General features: G+C 43.6%; 1 protein-coding gene across 6 annotated transcripts in view; it reads right to left on the reverse strand.

Moving 5' to 3' along the window:
- Positions 1-1,508: 1,508 nt before the first annotated feature.
- Positions 1,509-19,018, reverse strand: part of KLHL2 (kelch like family member 2) — a 107,167-nt gene continuing 89,657 nt past the window's right edge. For all 6 annotated transcript variants that reach the window (XM_077144334.1, XM_077144333.1, XM_077144332.1 and 3 more), the window contains 6 exons: positions 15,518-15,715; positions 15,102-15,203; positions 13,872-14,000; positions 13,025-13,165; positions 3,512-3,655; positions 1,509-2,636 (listed from right to left, as the gene is read on the reverse strand). In XM_077144334.1, the coding sequence (XP_077000449.1) occupies positions 2,608-2,636; positions 3,512-3,655; positions 13,025-13,165; positions 13,872-14,000; positions 15,102-15,203; positions 15,518-15,715 (743 nt within the window). In that variant the 3' untranslated portion in view covers positions 1,509-2,607. The remainder of the gene's footprint in view (positions 2,637-3,511; positions 3,656-13,024; positions 13,166-13,871; positions 14,001-15,101; positions 15,204-15,517; positions 15,716-19,018) is intronic.

Genomic DNA, 19,018 nt, shown 5'->3' on the forward strand with positions numbered 1-19,018 from the left:
CTAGATAAACCTTCAGTTGAAAGATTCATGAAGTTCCATGGAGCCCTGGAACATTTGGAAGTGATCAGAAAGAAAACCGCAGGTTCTTCTTGGTGCTTATGCCGGTTTGAAAAGATTTACCTACCCTAGAAAAGCCATGCTTTAACCCTAATCCCATTTTGTAAAGACAGCCATTCCTTTTAATCCCTATTCAGCACTATAGGCTGGAAACTTGATTAGGTGATGTCCACGGAGATGTGATTCAATCAATTGTGGGCATTAAACTTGATTCGATGGAGGCATGTCTCCACCCATTCTACATGGGTCTTGATTGGTTTACTGGAATCTTATAAGAGAGGAGACATTTTGGAGACAGCTCCTTTTGAGAATGAGGAGAGAGCTGCAGAACCACGACAGGATGCTGAGAGAACCGCAGAGTCCACCAGCCAGCTACCGTTGGAGACGAAGGAGACCGCCATCAGGAAGCTTCATGAAGCAAGAGGCCCGGGGAGGAAACTAGTGGACACCGCCATGTTCACCATGTGCCCTTCCAGTGGAGAGAGGAACCCTGAATATTATCAGCCTTCCTGAGCCAAGGTATCTTTTCCTGGATGCCTTAATTTGGACCTTTTTATAGACTTGCTTTAATTGGGACATTTTGTCAGCCTCAGAACTAAAAACTAGCAACGTATTAAATTCCCCTTTTTAAAAGCCATTCCGTTTCTGGTACATTGCATTCCGGCAGCTAGCAAACTGGAACAGGGTCCTGTCAAGAAACATCCAACAGTGCTCCAGGACCCTTCGGCCCTCGATAGACATGTGCTGACACTGGATGTGCTCCAAGGATAGACTAAGGCGTTTTCAGGAAGAGCAGGCTTCTTCTTTGACTAAATTCTATTTCTACTTGCAATGGAAAGTTCAACTCAGTATTAACTGTGGTCCTTTGATTCAATTTGAGCACCCTGTATCAATGAAACAGACATTTTATCACAGGTGTGATCATCTTTCCTCCTGAGAGTCGGTGGCTGTGGGAGCCCTCATGCTGACCTGCATCCCCCGAAGAGCCCCCATGTCTCACTGACTGCCCCTCCCTCCTGTGTCCAGCACCCCAGCTTTCCGTCCATGGCCTTCCCACCCCTCCCATGTCCTCAGCTTAGTTATTTGGCTTCAAAATCACTACTGATCTCTCAGTTGTTGTAGATACTTTTTCTTAGACTTTCCTTTTGGTCAAATGCTACTTATTTTAATCTTTATCCATATCCTGACCCTATTGGGAACAGGGAAATATAAAAACCTTGAATTTCACCTCATTGGGAATCTTTTCCTTGATGGTTAAGGTTGGCTTATCTTGGAGGACAATTTTCAATAACTTCAGTTATTGATCTCACAGCCTTGCTTTGGCAATAAATTAAAAATATAGATTTATGGAGTTTAAAAATGCAAATTTTATTAAAATAAAGTTAAATTCAACAGGCAATTCTCTTAACAGCAAATTAAATGGATAAAAATCAAGGACACTGTGAAAGAAATAATAAACAAACTTTTATTCAAAGATAATTCAAGAAAGACAGGTTTTGGTCATTTTAAAAGTGAGATTAGTTGAAGATCTCAGAAAAATTAGATCAACACACATGGCTACTCACAGGAAGTTCTCTCATCTGTTAATAGCAGCTAATTTTGCACACACAGAAAAAATTCTTTAGACCATGCAAATTCAGTTGAATTTCATACATTCATTTTATTCATAAAAAATCTGCAGTAATGTTCATGCCAAAGTGTTATTTTAAGAAAAAATTAAAATATATGCCATAACATGACCAAGATTGAACTAAAGGAAATAATAAATAAGCAGAATTTATATTTTATTTTAAAAAGTTTGGCATCACACATATTCAAGTGTGTTACACCATGTTCATTCCTCAGAAGTGGCATTTTAAAGTGTAAAGCATTAGTTAAATATCAAAAAATACAACTCTGTTTTACAATGTGGTACTGGCATAATTCAAAGTACTGTGCCAATTATAAATAGTATAGTCAAGTTTCAAACATCTTTTCAAACATATTTAAAGGAAAGCATATAGACACCCATTCAAATACACACAATTTATTATACTCATTTAATCAAAGATATTTTATAAAAGCAAACAGTTTCATCCCTCAACTAGTTTATATTTTTAACATAGATTTTAATAACTGTTCAAAGACTTTCACTTCCTGGAAATACAGATTCTCAGAAGGAATAAAGATAGAAATTTGATTTTACAAGAACACACATTACTTTATCCTCCCTCACGAAATAATCCATAGTCATTCCAGGCTGACGGAACCAGTCTGTATGGGCGTCTTTATGAAAGCAAGTGCTGTCTAACAACTGCAGAATGTGTCCTGCAGTCTGGGTTTCTTATTAAAATTCAGTCAGCTGCTGCTCGCTGCAGAAAAAGCCTACACAGTGCTTCTACCAAAAATAATCTTCAGTATCCAAGGCCTGGGAAGGCAGACAATCTCGTCTTCTGCACCAAGACTTCAAGTGCAGCTACAAGTGGAGAATGTCTAGATTCTCAGTCACTTCAGGAATACATGTTGAAGCCCGTTTCTCACATATAAATATGCCGAAAACATCCTTCAGCCTCATAAAGGTTTATCAATAACTGTGACCCCTGAGCAAAGAAATGAAGAATTGAAACAGGAGTCAGAGACAGCATTGTGTATCTCCAAGAAAAAACGATTTATTACTAAAGCAACAGGGACTACATAAATCAGGTTTTAGAAACTCCTTCCTAAACATTAACAGCACTATCATTTTTATCCAAAAGCTACTGAAATTTGTTATGGAATAGGACTGCATCAAAACATTTAATTCAGAGCAGTTCTTTTGTTCTATGTAGTTACAATTCTGGGAAAATGATTTTATTAAAAAAATACCAAAAATTAACTTGCTACTCATAGGGGAACAGGGAACTCTCGGAGGTGACAGATATGTTTATTCTGACCGTAGGGACAGTGCCCAGGTGTACCCGTATGTGAAAGCTAGTCACGTTGTACACTTTAAGCAGATGCTGCTAACTACAGGTCAGTTACACCCCATGGGAGCTGTTAAAGTCCCCTCATGCCAAGCCACAGCTCTTGTATGAGGTGTTATTTTAGATGACGCATAAACAACAGGGATGGCTAATTAGTATACATTTCTCTTTTTTTATGCCACTATTGGATTAATTTTGTCACCATTATAATCTTAAAAGCAATAGAAACATCTATCATCAAGGAATAATTAATATCATATACAGTTTTGAAATCTCACTCATGAAGGCCCAATTTTTAGAAACAACCCAATTTCTACATTTATCAAAGAGCATTTCACTTCTTTTACGAAGAGAATGGACCAAATAGGATGCTGCTGCGTTGTGCCTCCTGCCATGGGGCGGTCAGGACCCCGGCGGCCCCCACTTTGGGGGAATAAGCCCCCCAGTGCCTCCTGCCGTGAGGGTCCAGGCCCCTGGTGCCCCTTGGGCCACCCACCACACACGGGCATCACCTGCATAGCTTCTCCCTGTGCTCATACAGGATGACACAATCGTCCACTTATCAGTTGTCGGGTTGTAATACTCCACTGAGGCCAGGTTGCAGGAGCCGTCGTCCCCTCCAACCACATACAACAGACCATTCACTGCGCAGACGCCTGTAAAATCAGAGAAGAGACAAGTAGTGCACACGCCGGATGGGTGACAACACTGCACACGCTGAGCCCACTGCAGACATGCATGCCTGCGGGGAGGCAGGAAGAGAAGGCGCCCCCCAGCCTCGCCCCCACAGCGGGTCCCTGCTGTAGCGCATTAAAAAGGAAGGGCTGTCCAGATCTCATCAGAAGCTTGTTCTAAATCACAAAAAAACATGGAATGAAGGTGACACTTTAAAAACTCAATTATATTTTGTCTTGTAAATTAAATAAGTAAATTATTCAAAGTCCATTATTTACATAGACAATAAATATACTTAACTCTTTGGAGAAGGAAAAACAAGCTAACAGTGCAGCAGTCATACTTCCCCCCTTCCTGATCATTCCCAAAAAAGGAAAGCTCAGTTAACTGCTGTCCAAACAAAGGTAAGAAACAACTTTTTCAACAGAGACATAGGAAAAGTCTTCTTCCTAAACCCGAACTTTCCCACAAATCTTTTCCAAGCGCAGAACAATGACAGCTCTACAGACACATTAGCGTCTTATTCTGGGCCAGGAGAAATGAGCTAGTTTTGATTAAAAAAATTAAAATGAAGGTAGAAAAAATAAAATTATCCCAATCTTTAGGAAAATAATAATGAAAGTTCAAATTGCAAACAGCTTTTCTAACCCTGCCCAGATGACCGCTGCTTTCTGAAGTCTAAGCGCTGTGCCCAGCAGGCTGACTGCTGAGGGTGGGAGCCCAAGGGCAACGGGCAGCGGCTGTCATTGGGGGCCCATCCATGTTAGCTGGTCAGTGCCCATCAGTACCACAGGGGCCACCAGCTGCCGGGTTAGCGGGCACAGCAAGGATGGCGTTCCCTGCACCAGGGCACACAGCTGCCATGGCAGCCAGGGGCAGTGACAGGCTGCCTGGGGGACCCACGGCAGACCCCGGACCACAGCTGATGTGACATGACAACAGTCTTCCACCAATCACAGCAACGATCACAGCAACGATAAGTCCATGGTGGGGGTAAGAGGGGCCTGGGTCTTCTCATTTTGGGGCAATAAAAGTGTCCTATTAACTGATGTGGTAATGAAAGCACACCCTGTGCTCACACTGAATCCTTGCCTGCACGTCGGGTGGACGGGGTGCTGTGTAACAAAACTGCCTGGAAAAAAGACGCATCAAGTAGAAGCCGTTAAATTCTATTTGGTGAAGAAGACACGTGATTTTTACTAAAAAAAAAAAAAAAAATGACATGTTGAGCATTTAAAATGGATTTGAGATGAAAGTGAGGCATATTTTCTGAAGCAACAATTTTTTTAATTCTTATTTCATTTTAAATTTTACAGCTTCTCGTAGTTGTCTTGTATCTTCTTCTATCACATGAACACCTGACAATTAGAAGACACAAATGTTTTTTGAATGCTTTTAGAATCTGGTGGAGAGGGAGCCAAGATCATGGCTTAGCGAGGTGTGGGATTTAGTCCGTCCTCCAGAGCAGCTGGTAAATAGCCAGAAACAGGACAGAACAACTGCTGGGGCCATGTCAGTGACTGGACACACAGTGTACCCCAGTCTGGACCAGCTGGACCGGCTGTGAGCCCCCCAGAACCGTGAGCCTCCAAGCCTGGAGGCTGGCGCCCCTCCCCTCCAGGCTGCTTCCTGGAGGGGAAGGAAAGAGACTTTACTAGCGGCAGGGGCTGAGCACAACCAAGCTCCAATTGTGGAATTAATTAACAAATTCTGACTGCTGGAAACAGGCCTCCAGCTCAGCTGAACCTCCAGTAAAAGCTGAGGTTGCTGGGTTTTGCCTCAGTGCAGAGGGGGCAGGGCTGATGGAAAAAAAAAAGAAAAAACAAGCAAACAGGTTTTTTTGGATCACACAGCACAAAATACTTGAAAGGTCTGGGCCCTGAAGGAAAGGAGGGGGCACAGAGGACCTGGAGATACACAGAAAAATGTACCAACTTAAGCTCTTGATTGGCAAACCCAAGGAATGGGGGTCCTGGTCTGAAACGAAATTTTTTTTTTCTTTTTTATGACTGTGTTTCTACGGCTTGACTGCTCTTTAGACACAGCTGCAGGGTTTTTTTAGGCTCCAACTGCCCCAGACAAGGGCAGAATTAAACTTCTTTGAGTGTTTGTCTGGAGCCTGTACCTTCCCCAGGAGAGGGGTGGGGCCCAGCTCAGATGGAATATCTCCCTCGAGGAATTCAGACCCCAGGGTCTGGAAAAGTGAAATGATTAATGCTAGCCTACAATCTCTCCTCTGTCTCCACCACACCCCCAGCAGGGAGAGTCTGCTGAAGTTAAAGGTACTGCATCACCTTATACTGGTGGGACCTGCAGGCAGACAAGCACCATGTACCAGGCAGGATAGGAAAAACACAGAGTCCAGAGGCTTCATAGGAAAGTCTTTCAACCTGGGTCTAACCCTCAGGGAAAACTGATGCAGGTGACTCTTTCCTCCAGAGAGGATGTCAGTCTGGTCTGGGAAAATCTGATTAGGGTCTATAATACTCAAGTAGACACTCCACTCCTAAGGAAAAAAAAAGGCACCACCCAGGTAGGGCAAGAAACAAGAAAATCTGTTACATAGAACCTATGCTAGAGGTCTAGAATAAGCTGAACTAAATGTCAAAGAACAGATAGACAACAAAGTCATCCAGCAATAAAATCCTAGGTAAAAAAGTGAAAAAAATCTCCAGAATAAACTAATTAAGGAAATTAAATGCCTAGATGCCAGCAAAACAACAAATAATACTAGGAAAGTTGAAGATATGGCCCAGTCAAAGGAACAAACCAACAGTTCAAATGAGAGAACAGGAGTTGAACCAATTAATTCAGAATGTTCAAAAAGACATGGAAAACCTCATCAAAAATCAAATCAATGAATTGAGGGAAGATAAAAAGAAGGCAAAGGATGAAGAAAAAGTAAAATTGAAAGTCTGAAAAAACAAATCACAGAACTTCTGGGTATGAAAGGCAAAGTAGAAGAGATGAAAAAAAATGGAAATATATAATGTTAGATTTCAAGAGGCAGAAGATAGAATTAGTGAACTGGAGGATGGGACATCTGAAATCTGACAAGCAAAAGAAAATAAAGGGAAAAGAATGGAAAAATACGAGCAAGGACTCAGGGAACTGAATGACAACATGAAGTGCACAAATATACGTGTTGTGGGTGTCCCAGAAGAAGAAAAGAAAGGAAAAGGAGGAGAAAAACTAATGGAGACAATTATCACCAAACATTTCCCTACTCTTAAGAAAGACTTAAAGTTACAGATCCAAGAAGTGCAGCATACCCCAAACAGAATAGATCCAAACAGACGTACTCCAAGACACTTACTAATGAGAATGTCAGATGTGAAAGAGAAAGAGAGACTTTTGAAAGCAGCAAGAGAAAAACAATCCATCACATACAAGGCAAGCACAATAAGACTATGTGTAGATTTCTCAGCAGAAACCATGGAGGTAAGAAGACAGTGGTATGATATATTTAAGATAATAAAAGAGAAAAACCGCCAACCAAGAATTCTATATCCAGCAAAACTATCCTTCAAAAAAGAGGGGGAAATTAAAACATTTTCAGGCAAAAAAATCACTGAGAGAATTTATGACCAAGAGACTGGCTCTGCAAGAAATACTAAAGGGAGCACTAGAGACAGATAGGAAAAGACAGGAGAGAAAGGTGAGGAGAAAAGTACAGAAATTAAGACTATCAGTAACAGTAAAAAGAAGAAAAATTGTATATGACACATAAAATCCAAAAGGCAAAACGGTCTAAGAAAATACTACCCATACTGTAATAACACTAAATGTTAATGGATTAAACTCCCCAATCAAAAGACATAGATTGGCAGAATGGATTAAAAAACGGGACCCATTTATATGCTGTCTACAGGAGACACATTTTAGACCCAAGGATAAACATAGGTTTAAAGTAAAAGGTTGGGAAAAGATACTTCATGCAAACAACAATCAGAAAAGGGCAGGAATAGCTATACTAATATCCAACAAATTAGACTTCAAATGTAAAACAAAAGAGACAAAGGAGGACACTAAGCATTAATAAAAGGAATAACTCAACAAGAAGACATCCCAATCATAAATATTTATGCATCAAGCCAGAGTGCCCCAAAATACATGAAGCAAACACTGAAAACACTGAAAGGAGAAACAGACACATCTACCAGAAAAGTTGGTGACTTCAATTCCCCACTCTCATCAGTGGACAGAACATCTAGACAGAGGATCAACAAAGAAACAGAGAATTTGAATAATACAGTAAAACTAGACTTAACAGACATTTATAGAACATTACACCCAACAATAGCAGGATACACCTTTTTTCTCAAGTGCTCATGGATCATTCTCAAGGATAGACCATATGCTGGGTCACAAAGCAAGTCTCAGTAAATTTTAAAAGATTGAAATCATACAAAATACTTTCTCGGATCATAAATGAATGAAGTTGGAAATCAATAATAGGCAGAGGACCAGAAAATTCACAATTATATGGAAGCTCAACAACACACTCTTAAACAACTAGTGGGTCAAGGAAGAAATTACAAGAGAATTCAGTAAATATCTTTAGACAAATGAAAATGAAAGCATAATACATCAAAACTTATGGGATGCAGCAAAGGCAGTGCTAAAAGGGAAATTTATTGCCTTAAATGCCTATATCAAAAAAGAGCAAAAATTGAGGAATTAACTGTTCATTTGGAAGAACTACAGAAAGAACAGGAAACTGACCCAAAAAGCAAGCAAAAGGAAAGAAATAATGAAGATTAGAGCAGAAATAAGTGAAACTGAGAACATGAGAACAATCAAGAAAATCAACAAAACCAGAAGTTGGTTCTATGAGAAAATCAATAAGAAAGAAAGACCCTTAGTGAGGTTGACAAAAAGAAGCAGAGAGAGGATGCAAATAAATAAAACCAGAAATGGAAGAGGAGACATAACTACTGACCCCAACAGAAATAAAGGAGGTAATAACAGGATACTATGAATGACTCTATGCTCATAAATGAGTCAATGTAGATGAAATGGACAACTTCGCAGAAAGGCATGAAAAACCAACTTTGACTCAAGAAGAAATAGATGACCTCAACAAACCAATCACAAGTAAAGAAATTGAATTAGTCATTTAGAAGCTCCCAAAAAAGAAAAACCAGGACCAGATGGCTTCACACGTGAATTCTACCAAACATTCAAGAAAGAATTAGTACCAATCCTACTCAAACTCTTCAAAAAAAAAAAGAGGAGGGAAGGCTACCTAACCCATTCTATGAAGCCAACATTACCCTCATACCAAAGCCAGACAAAGATACTACAAGAAAAGAAAATTACAGACCAATCTCTCTAATGAATAGAGATGCAAAAATCCTCAACAAAATTCATGCAAATCAAATCCAGCAGTACATTAAAAGAATTATACACCATTATCAAGTAGGATTCATTCCAGGTATGCAAGGACGGTTCAACATAAGAAAATCAATTAATGTAATACACCATATCAACAAATCAAAGCAGAAAAACCATATGATCTTCTTGATTGATGCAGAAAAGGCATTTGACAAAATTCAACATCTTTCTTGTTGAAAGAACTTCAAAGAATAGGAATAGAAGGGAACTTCCTGAACATGATAAAGGGAATATATGAAAAACCCACAGCTAACATCATCTGCAATGAGGAAAAGCTGAAAACTTTCCCCCTAAGATCAGGAACAAGACGAGGATGTCCACTATCACCATTGTTATTCAACAACTGTGTTGGAAGTTCTAGCCAGAGCAATTAGACAAGAAAAAGAAATACAAGACATCAAAATTGGAAAGGAAGAAGCAAAACTCTCTCTGTTTGCAGATGATATGATACTATGTGTTGAAAACCCAAAAAATCCACAGCAAAACTACTAGTGCTAATAAATGAGTACAACAAAGTGGTAGGTTACAAGATCACAAATTTGCAGTGTTTCTATATACTAGTAATGAACAATCTTAGGGGGAAATCAAGAAAAAAACTCCATTTACAATTGCAAGCAAAATAATAAAATATTTAGGAATAAATTTAACTAAGGATACAAATGACCTATACAAAGAAAACTACAAGAAATTGCTAAAACAAATCACAGAGGACCTAAATAAATGGAAGGGCATACCGTGTTAATGGATTGGAAGACTAAATATAGTTAAGATGTCAATTCTACCTAAATTGATTTATAGATTCAATGCAATATCAATTAAAATCTAAAAAACTTACTTTTCAGAAATAGAAAAAGCAATAACCAAGTTTATCTGGAAGGGCAGGGTGCCCCGAATAGCTAAAAATATCCTGAGGAAGAAAAATGAAGTCAGAGGTCTCACACTACCTGACTTTAAGGCATATTATGAAGCTACAGTGGTCAAAACAGCATGGTACCAGCATGAAGATAGATATATTGACCAATGGAATCAAACAGTATTCAGATATAGACCCTCTCATCTATGGACAATTGATCTTTGATAAGGCAGTCAAGCCAGCTCACCTGGGACAGAACAGTCTCTTCAATAAATGGTGCCCAGAGACTTGGATATCCACGTGCAAAAGAATGAAGGAAGATCCATATCTCACACCCTATATAAAAATTAACTCAAAATGGATCAAAGACCTAAACATTAGATCTAAGACCATAAAACTTCTAGAAGAAAGTGTAGGGAAATATCTTATAAATCTTATAATAGGAGATGGTTCCCTAAATCTTATACCCAAAGCACGAGCATTGAAAAAAGAAATAGATAAATGGGAACTCCTCAAAATTAAACACTGTTGTGCATCAAAGAACTTTGTAAAGAAAGTAGAAGGACAGCCTACACAATGGAAGACAATATTTGGAAACGATATGTCAGATAAGGGTCTAGTATCCAGAATATATAAAGAGGTTTTTCAACTCAACAACTAAAAGACAGCCAACCCAATTACAAAATGGGCCAAAGACATGAACAGACACCTCTCAGAAGAGGAACTACAAACGGCTAAAAGGCACATCCACTGTTGGTGGAAATGTCAAATGGTACAACAACTGTGGAAGGCAGTTTGGCGGTTCCTCAGGAAGCTAAGTATAGAACTGCCACATGATCCAGCAATACCATTGCTAGGTATCTACTCAGGACATGAGGGCAAGGACACAAATAGACATTTGCACACCAATGTTTATAGCAGCGTTATTCACAATTGCCAAGAGATGGAAACAGCCAAAATGTCCATCAACAGACGAGTGGCTAAACAAGCTGTGGTATATACATACAATGGAATATTACACAGCTGTAAGACTGAATAAAGTATGAAGTATTTAACAACATGGGTGGACCTCGAGGACATTATGCTGAGTGTGGTTAGCTAGAAACAAAAGGACAAATATTGTATGGTCTCACTGATATGAACTAACATTAGTGAATGAATTTGGAGAATTTCAGCCAAGAACAGAGACCATCATGAGAGAGAATACGGTAAATATTGGTTAATTGGAGTGGAAGGGACACAGATTGTGAAAAATTCAGAAATGGATAGAACAATACTACCTAACTGTAATACAATAATGTTAGTACACTAAACGAAGCTGAGTGTGAGAATGATAGAGGGAGGAGGGCTGGGGACACGAAGTCAGAAGGAAAGATAGATGATCAAGACCGAGATGGTATAATCTAGGAATGCCTAGAGTGTCCAATAATAGTGCCTAAATGTACAAATTAAAAAATGTTTTTGCATGAGGAAGAATGAGGGAATGTCAGCATTGCAAGGGTATTGAAAATAGATGGCAATTCATATTTTAAAACTTTAACTTATGTATGAGACTAAAGCAAAAAATGTTTATTTGGTACAAAACTTATATTTTGACTAGTACATCTCCTAATATAATTGAATACCATAAGTACATGGAACCTTGAGTAGGGCATGAGATTTTGCAGGTTTGTCCAGAGTGATGCCCCGATAAATCCTAGACTGATTTGAACAGTGAATAAAAAAGTATTTTCAAAGTCTCCTCAGGGGAATGGTAAGAAAGAGAGAAAATTCAACTTTCCCATTTGGAGAAGGCCTGATATTCTCACAAGTAGTGAGGACAACAAAATCAATAGGCTGAGCCCTTAATCTTGGGGTTTGTTCCTATGAAACTTATCCCCTCAATGGATAGGCTAAGTAAGCCTATTTAAAATTAGGCCTAGAAGAGTCATCCCCAGAGAACCTCTTTTGTTGCTCAGATGTGGCCTCTCTCTCTCAGCCAACATGGCAAGCGAACTCACTGCCCTCCCCCCTCTACATGGGGGAGGCCTGGAATGAGCTGGGACTCAGCATCAAGGGATTGAAAAAACCTCCTCAACTGAAAGGGGGAAAACCAAAATGAGACAAAGTGTCAGTGGCTGAGAGATTTCAGAGTCAAGAGATTATCCTGGAGGTTATTCTAACACATTACATAGATATCCCTTTTTAGTTTAAAGTGTATTAGAGAGGCTAAAGGGAGTGCCTGAAACTGTAGAGCTGTGTTCCAGTAGCCATGTTTCTTGAAGATGATTGTATAATGATATAGCTTTCACGATGTGACTCTGTAATTGTGAAAACCTTGTTCTGATGCTCCTTTTATCTATGGTATGGACAGATGAGTAAAAAAATATGGATTAAAAATAAATAAATAACAGGGGGAACAAATGTTAAAATAAATTATTTATTTTAATAAATAAATGCCATAAATAAATACATGGAACCTTGAGTAGAGGGAAATACTAGTGGTCAATGAGAGGGAGGAGTAAGGGGTAAGGTATGTATGAGTTTTTTCTTTTTTCTTTTTATTTATTTTTCTGAAGTGATGTAAATGTTCTGAGAAATGATCATGGTGAAGAATGCACAGCTATGTGATGATATTGTAAGCTAATGATTGTACACCATGTATGGAATGCTCATATGTTAAGAATGTTCATGTTGTATGTGGACTGGTTTTATGAATAAAAAAAAAGAATCTGGTGTAAAAATTAATTAACGCGATGTTACATTTTTACTAAGAAGTAGTGTGACCTGTCACATCACCTTTTATGCTTATTTGGGATATTTTTTTTTCCAGTATCTGAAAGTTGAAGTTATTTCCGTCTTAACTGTAAACAGACTTATCGTGAACATTAAAAAAACGAATTTTTTTGTATGAACATCTTCATCTTTACACACTATAAATTAACTTCTGGTGACTCTTTAGTATAATTTTTTTTAAAAAAAGAGACAGCGACAGCACCAGTAGAAGCAGGAAGCCTCACAGGAGCTGCTGCTCCTGACACAGCAAGGCATGCGCTGGGCAGAGCTCAGGTGAGCGAAACAGCCACTGGACACACGGCCGTGTAATTGGATGGACGGGTACCCGCATTCCTTCGGCACATGTTCATGTCTGCGACCGGTCTCCAGGCGTTGTTGGCTGGGTCATAAACTTCAACGCTTTTCCGCACTAAAGGGCCGTCGTGCCCTCCTACCGCGTACAGCATGTTGTTCAGCACGCCGACACCTGTAAGACATGATGCATTATGGCACAGTAGAGTGGGCGAGAGACACACGTCAGGGCTGACCCAAACTACTCAAAGCAAATCTTTTCAAATCATCATTCACAATAAAAGTAAGCTGATGTTAAAGCATACAACTTGAGCCAGAAATGAAAAAGAATTAACAAGTATCCTAAAAAGATCTATTATTCTTAAAAATGATGTATGAAAAGAAAATAATAATATATATGGACCACAGAAGAGAAGTCCTTTAATCTAAACCTTTTGAAAACAACTTTCATGTTAAAAGTAAATCTGCATTAAGGTGCAAAAAATGTGTAACAGAGATACAAATTCTTGATCATTAAACACATTCCCTAATTAGCACTAAATTTAAAAACTAAAAAGGAATGCCAGGCAATATAAATACATCCACAAAAAAGAAAAGAGGCCCTTCCAAACAAGAGTGCACCAGGTACAGTTTGCATGCAGGCCCCCCACTGCCTGCTGCTGCCCCCACTGCCTGCCACTGCCCCCCACTGCCTGTTGCCACACACCCCCGCCGCTGCCTGCCACTGCCACCCCACTGCCACCCCTTTGCCTGCCACTGCACCCCGCTACCTGTAGCCCCCTCGCAACCCCCGCTGCCCCCCACCGCAGCACCCCTTACGTTGCTCCCTGAACCGGCAGGTCCCGGGGGGGTGAGGGCTGCAGCCGGCGCCCCGCACTCACCTGCTCCACTGCGCCGCGTGCTCATCTCGGCCGTGTAGGCCCAGGCGTCGGCCGCTGCGTCGTAGCGCTCCACGGTGCTCAGGCACTGGCGGGACGCGCCATCGTAGCCGCCCACTGCGTAGAGCAGGCCTGCGGGCACAGGGGCGTCAGGGGGCTGGAGCCCAGCACACGCACCCAAATGCTCTCCGGCGGGAAGGGCCCGGGAGGAGCCTCGTCCCCCCGTGCTCACGTCACACCATGCGGCCTCCAGCCTGGTGGAGGCAGTGATTTTCCACTTTCCCCAATAACGGTGCTAACTCAACAGAAAGGACACCTGCTAGGTTTCTGGAGAACACTATTTTGTGAGGGAGTAACATCCTGGAAAAGGGAATTTAATATCAAATTTATCTTAGTAATCGGAAAAATAAAAGCTATATCTGAGTCAGTACACGGATGCGAAAGAACATCATTTGGCAGTTCAAGGAAACGCACTGCTGGTCGGTGCCGCGGCTAAACCCAGAGCCTGGAGGTGAGGCCACCGCAGAGGGCGGCAAGTGTGGGGGCTCAGGGGCAAGAGGTGAGGTCGCAGAGGCCCAGCCACACAGGGAAGGGGCAGCCGTCAGGCGAAGGGCAGCTTGGAGGAGCCATGGAGTGCGAGCGCAGCTCGGTGACAGCAACATACACGCTTTAAACGGGTGATGCGCACTGCGTAGGATTTATAGCCCAATAAAGCTGTTTCTAAAACGTTAGTTCAGGGAATTATATCTGCAGTGGAAAGGGGTGGGACCTGACAAATGTGCACAAGCCAATATCAAAATCACACCGAAAAATACTATTTATAGTCTGTCTTAAATTCTGTTGGGGACAAAGCAGAAAACCAATAAATCAAGGGGTAACTCACCCCTAAGTGTGAACGGCCCTCTCCATCAGGGCTGCACAGGAAGGTCACTGATTTCCTCCCCACTCAGCTGTTTTAGCACAGCAGACAAACGTACAAATGCACATTACACAGACAGAGGAAGAGGAGGAGGAGGAGGGAGGAGGCAGCAGGCCCATCACCACCTTCTAGTTGGAGTGCTGTTGGCTGGCCCGCCTGTGACGCTGCTTAGCAACTGCGTGGCAGTGCGTCCAGCCACTTGGGGGCGCCTACTTCCCAGCACACCTGGGGCACCCACCTCCCAGCACACCTGGGGCACCTACCTCCTAGCGCACCTAGGGGCACTCACCTCCCAGCACACCTGGGGCACCCACCTCCCAGCACGCCTACACCCACGCTGCTCCGCCTCGTGTTCATGGGCGCCACATGGAACCACTCGTTGGACTTGATGTTGTAGGCCTCCACGGACGCCAGACCTGCAGGCACACGGGGCACGCGTCAGGCTAGCTCTGCCCCCCCCACACGCGCGCACACACACACACGTGCACACACACGGCTCAATGGGAGACACCATGGGCGTGTTAAATGGGAGGAACGTTAAGGAGGAAGCGGTGGAGCGAGTGTCATTACATGGCCGAGCACTGGCGGTCAGCAGCCGCTTACACCTGCGGGGCCGGCGGCGGATGCGCAGCGGGTTGTGTGCTCCGCGGGCCTGTGGGGACCCGCCACCTCTTCCCTGGGACCTAAATCCCGGCTAAGCACCGTGCGCCTCCCAATGCGGCCTGGGTACCTGTGCTGCCATCGAAGCCGCCCACAGCGTAGAGCAGCCCGTTGAGCACGGCGGCGCCCAGGGTGCTCCTGCGGTCGCGCATGTTGGCCACACTGCTCCACTGGTCCTTGACCGGGTCGTACGAGTCCACGGTGCGCACGCGCAACGAGCCGTTGAAGCCGCCCACGGCAAACACCAGCCCCGCCATGTAGACCATGCCTGGAGGGGGCAGGGACCACAGGCATCAGCCCCACGCAGACCCCCACACGGACCCCTATGCTGCCCCATGGCCACATTGCCCCCCACGTGGCCAGAAGTGCCAGGCGCAAGCGAGTCCATCTCACGCAGGTGGACTTCGGATGTTAATTTCAGGCCGCACCCTCTGGCCCGCTGTGCTGTTCTCCTGGCGTTTCCGGCTGCGCGCTCTATACGGGCTCTTCCAGTCCACCTGTCACTGCGCTTCTGCAGGGTCGGCGGGCCAAAGGCTACCTGCCATGTTTGCATGGCCTCAACATTTTTTAAGTTAAGAAAAAGTCAAAAGAACATCCTGGGAAACTTCAGAAACGATCTGAAACTCAAACGCTAGCACTGGTGTCTCACCCCGTGGAGCTGCCCTGGCAGACCAGCCCTGGAGACCAGAGCACCCTAAAGTCCAAATGGTTCCCTCTGGCCCTCGGGAAGAGTCCCCGACCCAGCCAAAGCTGTGAGAGTCCCAGGCAGAAGAGCTTCATCGCCGCATTCGGATTTCAACCTCCTTTTTCTTTGTTGAACTTCCGTCCCCACTGCCGTGGGGCCGGAGGAGCACCTCGCACCCCACTCACTGTCTCCCACTCTCAAGGTCAAAGCCCAAGTCCCTGACGAGGTGTCCCCGAGCCACAGTGGCTGAATGACTCCCCCAGCTCCTGAAGCCCCACGGCCAAGTGGGGGGCTCATCAATGAGGAGTGCTGTGCAGCATCACTGCCCTCAGGGCTTCACATCTACTGCTGGAACCTTAGGCGGCCTCCCATCAGTGCCCCAGCAAGACCCTCTAACTACCGGATGTGGGCGCTAACCCCTTTCCCCTGGAACTCACAAACAATGGAGCGACCAGACCCTGGGTCCTGTAGCCCAGTGTTCTTCATAGGCCCATGCTTGGATGTCACAAGGTGAGGCAGCCCCATCTTGGTGGCCTCAGACCCCATGCTGGCCTCCACTCCCAGCCCTCCAGGGAATGCAAGGTCCCCCAGGAAACACACAGCACCCCAGGAAATGCACAGCCCCCCAGGGAATGCATAGCCTTGCAGGGAATGCACAGCCCCCCAGGGAATGCCCAGCCCTGCAGGGAATGCACAGCTCTGCAGGGTATACACAGCCCTGCAGGGGAATGCACAACCCCCCAGAGAAGGCACAGCCCCCCAGGGAATGCACAGCCCCCCAGGAAAGCACCCAGATGCCCCGTAGTTCAGGCACCCCTGCTTGCTGGGACAGATCTGCACTAGGGAAAGGCATGGCTTCAATCAGAAGATGAAGGCTCAAAACTTCATCTTTATGACTTTCTGATAAAACCAAGTCACGGCCATGCACAGTTTAAGTAGCACAGAATTAGCTAAGGCTCAAAGGTAACCACCAGATTTCTTGGGCTCCCTGGGACCAGAACACAGTGACAGCAGGTAGCATATTTCAGCCCAAAAACACCCTATATCCGAATCTCATTGAGAGTTACAGTGGGGAATGGTCACTGTGGAAATTTGGGCCAATGCAATTTTCATTTTCCTTTCCCTGGAAACACAACCAAAGAAACCAAAATGTATCATTTCCAGGAGATATTACAGTATGCTTTCAAAGCTTTAGTATATTTCAGAAAGAAGAGAATACATCAGTCTTCAAGGTTCAATTTCCCCTGGAGTCCTGGTTGGGAGGGGACCCCTTGCCTAGCCACTGAGACCCAGATGCCTGTCGGGCTGAGTGGCCTGGCTGAGATGATGGTCAGTCCAACAGCATGTGGCAGGGAGGGAAGGGGGGGAGGAAAGGGGAGGGAGGAGGGGGAGGGAGGAAGGGAAGGAGGGAGGGGGAGGAGGGGGAAGGAAAGGAGGAAGGAGGGAAGGGGGAAGGAGGGAAGAGGGGAAGGAGGGGAGGGGGAGAGGGAGGGATGAGGGGAAAGAGGGAGAGGGGAGAGAGAGGAAGGAAAAGAGGAAGGAGGTAAAGGAGGAAGGAGGGAAGAGGGGGAAGGGAGGGAGGGAGGGAGGAGGGAGGGGGAAGAAGGTGGGCGGGCGGAGGGCGTGTGTAGGCAAAGCCCTCGACCAGCAAATGGCACACAGGGGCGTAAATTCAGGCCTGCGACTGACTTACACAGGTGCAGTGTGGAGGAAACTACCAGGAATGAGGGGTGACTAAGAAACGAGCTAAATATCATGGAAGATCCCAATACTACCTAATACAAAGATGAAATATCTAAGGAAAAATCTGCAAGAAACATACAGAACCATGTAAAGAAAATGTTAAAAATCTGAAGGACATAAAGGCAGATGTGAATACATGGAAAAATATAACGTGTCCCCAGGGAGAGTTTTCGTATTGTAAGTGTGGCCGTCTGCCCTAGATGGGTCATTCCAGAACAGCCAGGAGAATTACAATTACAATGGAGTAACGAGGCAGGAGCTGGTGCTCTGAAATGTTTAAACACATCTTAAATTATTGCTTTGCTTCGACACATGGATAGGCAAGAACAGATCAGTGGACAAGAACAGAAAATTTAGAACAAATCAAAAGAAACGTGGAAACTTAGCATATGCCAAAGGCAGCATTTCATATGAGCGCAGACAGGCTGAGCATCAATAAAGGGCATGGGGACAACCAGCTAGTTCCGAAAGACAGAAACCCATGCTTTACTTCTCATGCCAAAATAAAGCTCAGATATTTAGAAATTAAAAATATAACTGCAAAAGCACTAGAAAAGTCCATGTTTTTAAAATACAATTTTGTTACTGTGCAGACACAGCTTCAACCAAGCAATGAAGTTAATGCTGGGCTGATACCACACACCCTGGGAGGGAAACGTCTGCCCAAGTTCATAACCTCGACCCAATAAGAAACACCAGACAAGCCCAAGGTGAAAGGCAGGGATGGGGCTGCCACCAATGGAGGAGACCGAGGGACGCCACACACAGGGTGCGGGGCAAGGATGCGAATGCGAGAACGGGAAATGCGAATAAAGTGGGCAGATCTCCAACACGACCATGCCAATGTTCATTTGCTAGCGGTAATGCTTGTGCAGTGGTATATAAAGCCGAGAAAAGAGTATACCAGAACTCCTTGTACTAGCTTTGCAACTCTAAGTCTAAAATTATTTCCACTCAAAAAGTTTTAAAAAGTATATGCATGTGACACATAAACCTATAAATAATTTTGGAGTAATTACCCTTTACAGTTTCCTCATCTATACCTTATTTTATATTTTTGTCTCTAACTTCTTTAAGTTAGAGACAAATCTCTAAATGAAAAGATGCAAAGCCCTGACACAGAGAAATAAATAAAAAGTCACA

This window comes from Tamandua tetradactyla, chromosome 26 (genome assembly GCF_023851605.1).
Source record: "Tamandua tetradactyla isolate mTamTet1 chromosome 26, mTamTet1.pri, whole genome shotgun sequence".
Classification (NCBI taxonomy): Eukaryota; Metazoa; Chordata; class Mammalia; order Pilosa; family Myrmecophagidae; genus Tamandua; species Tamandua tetradactyla.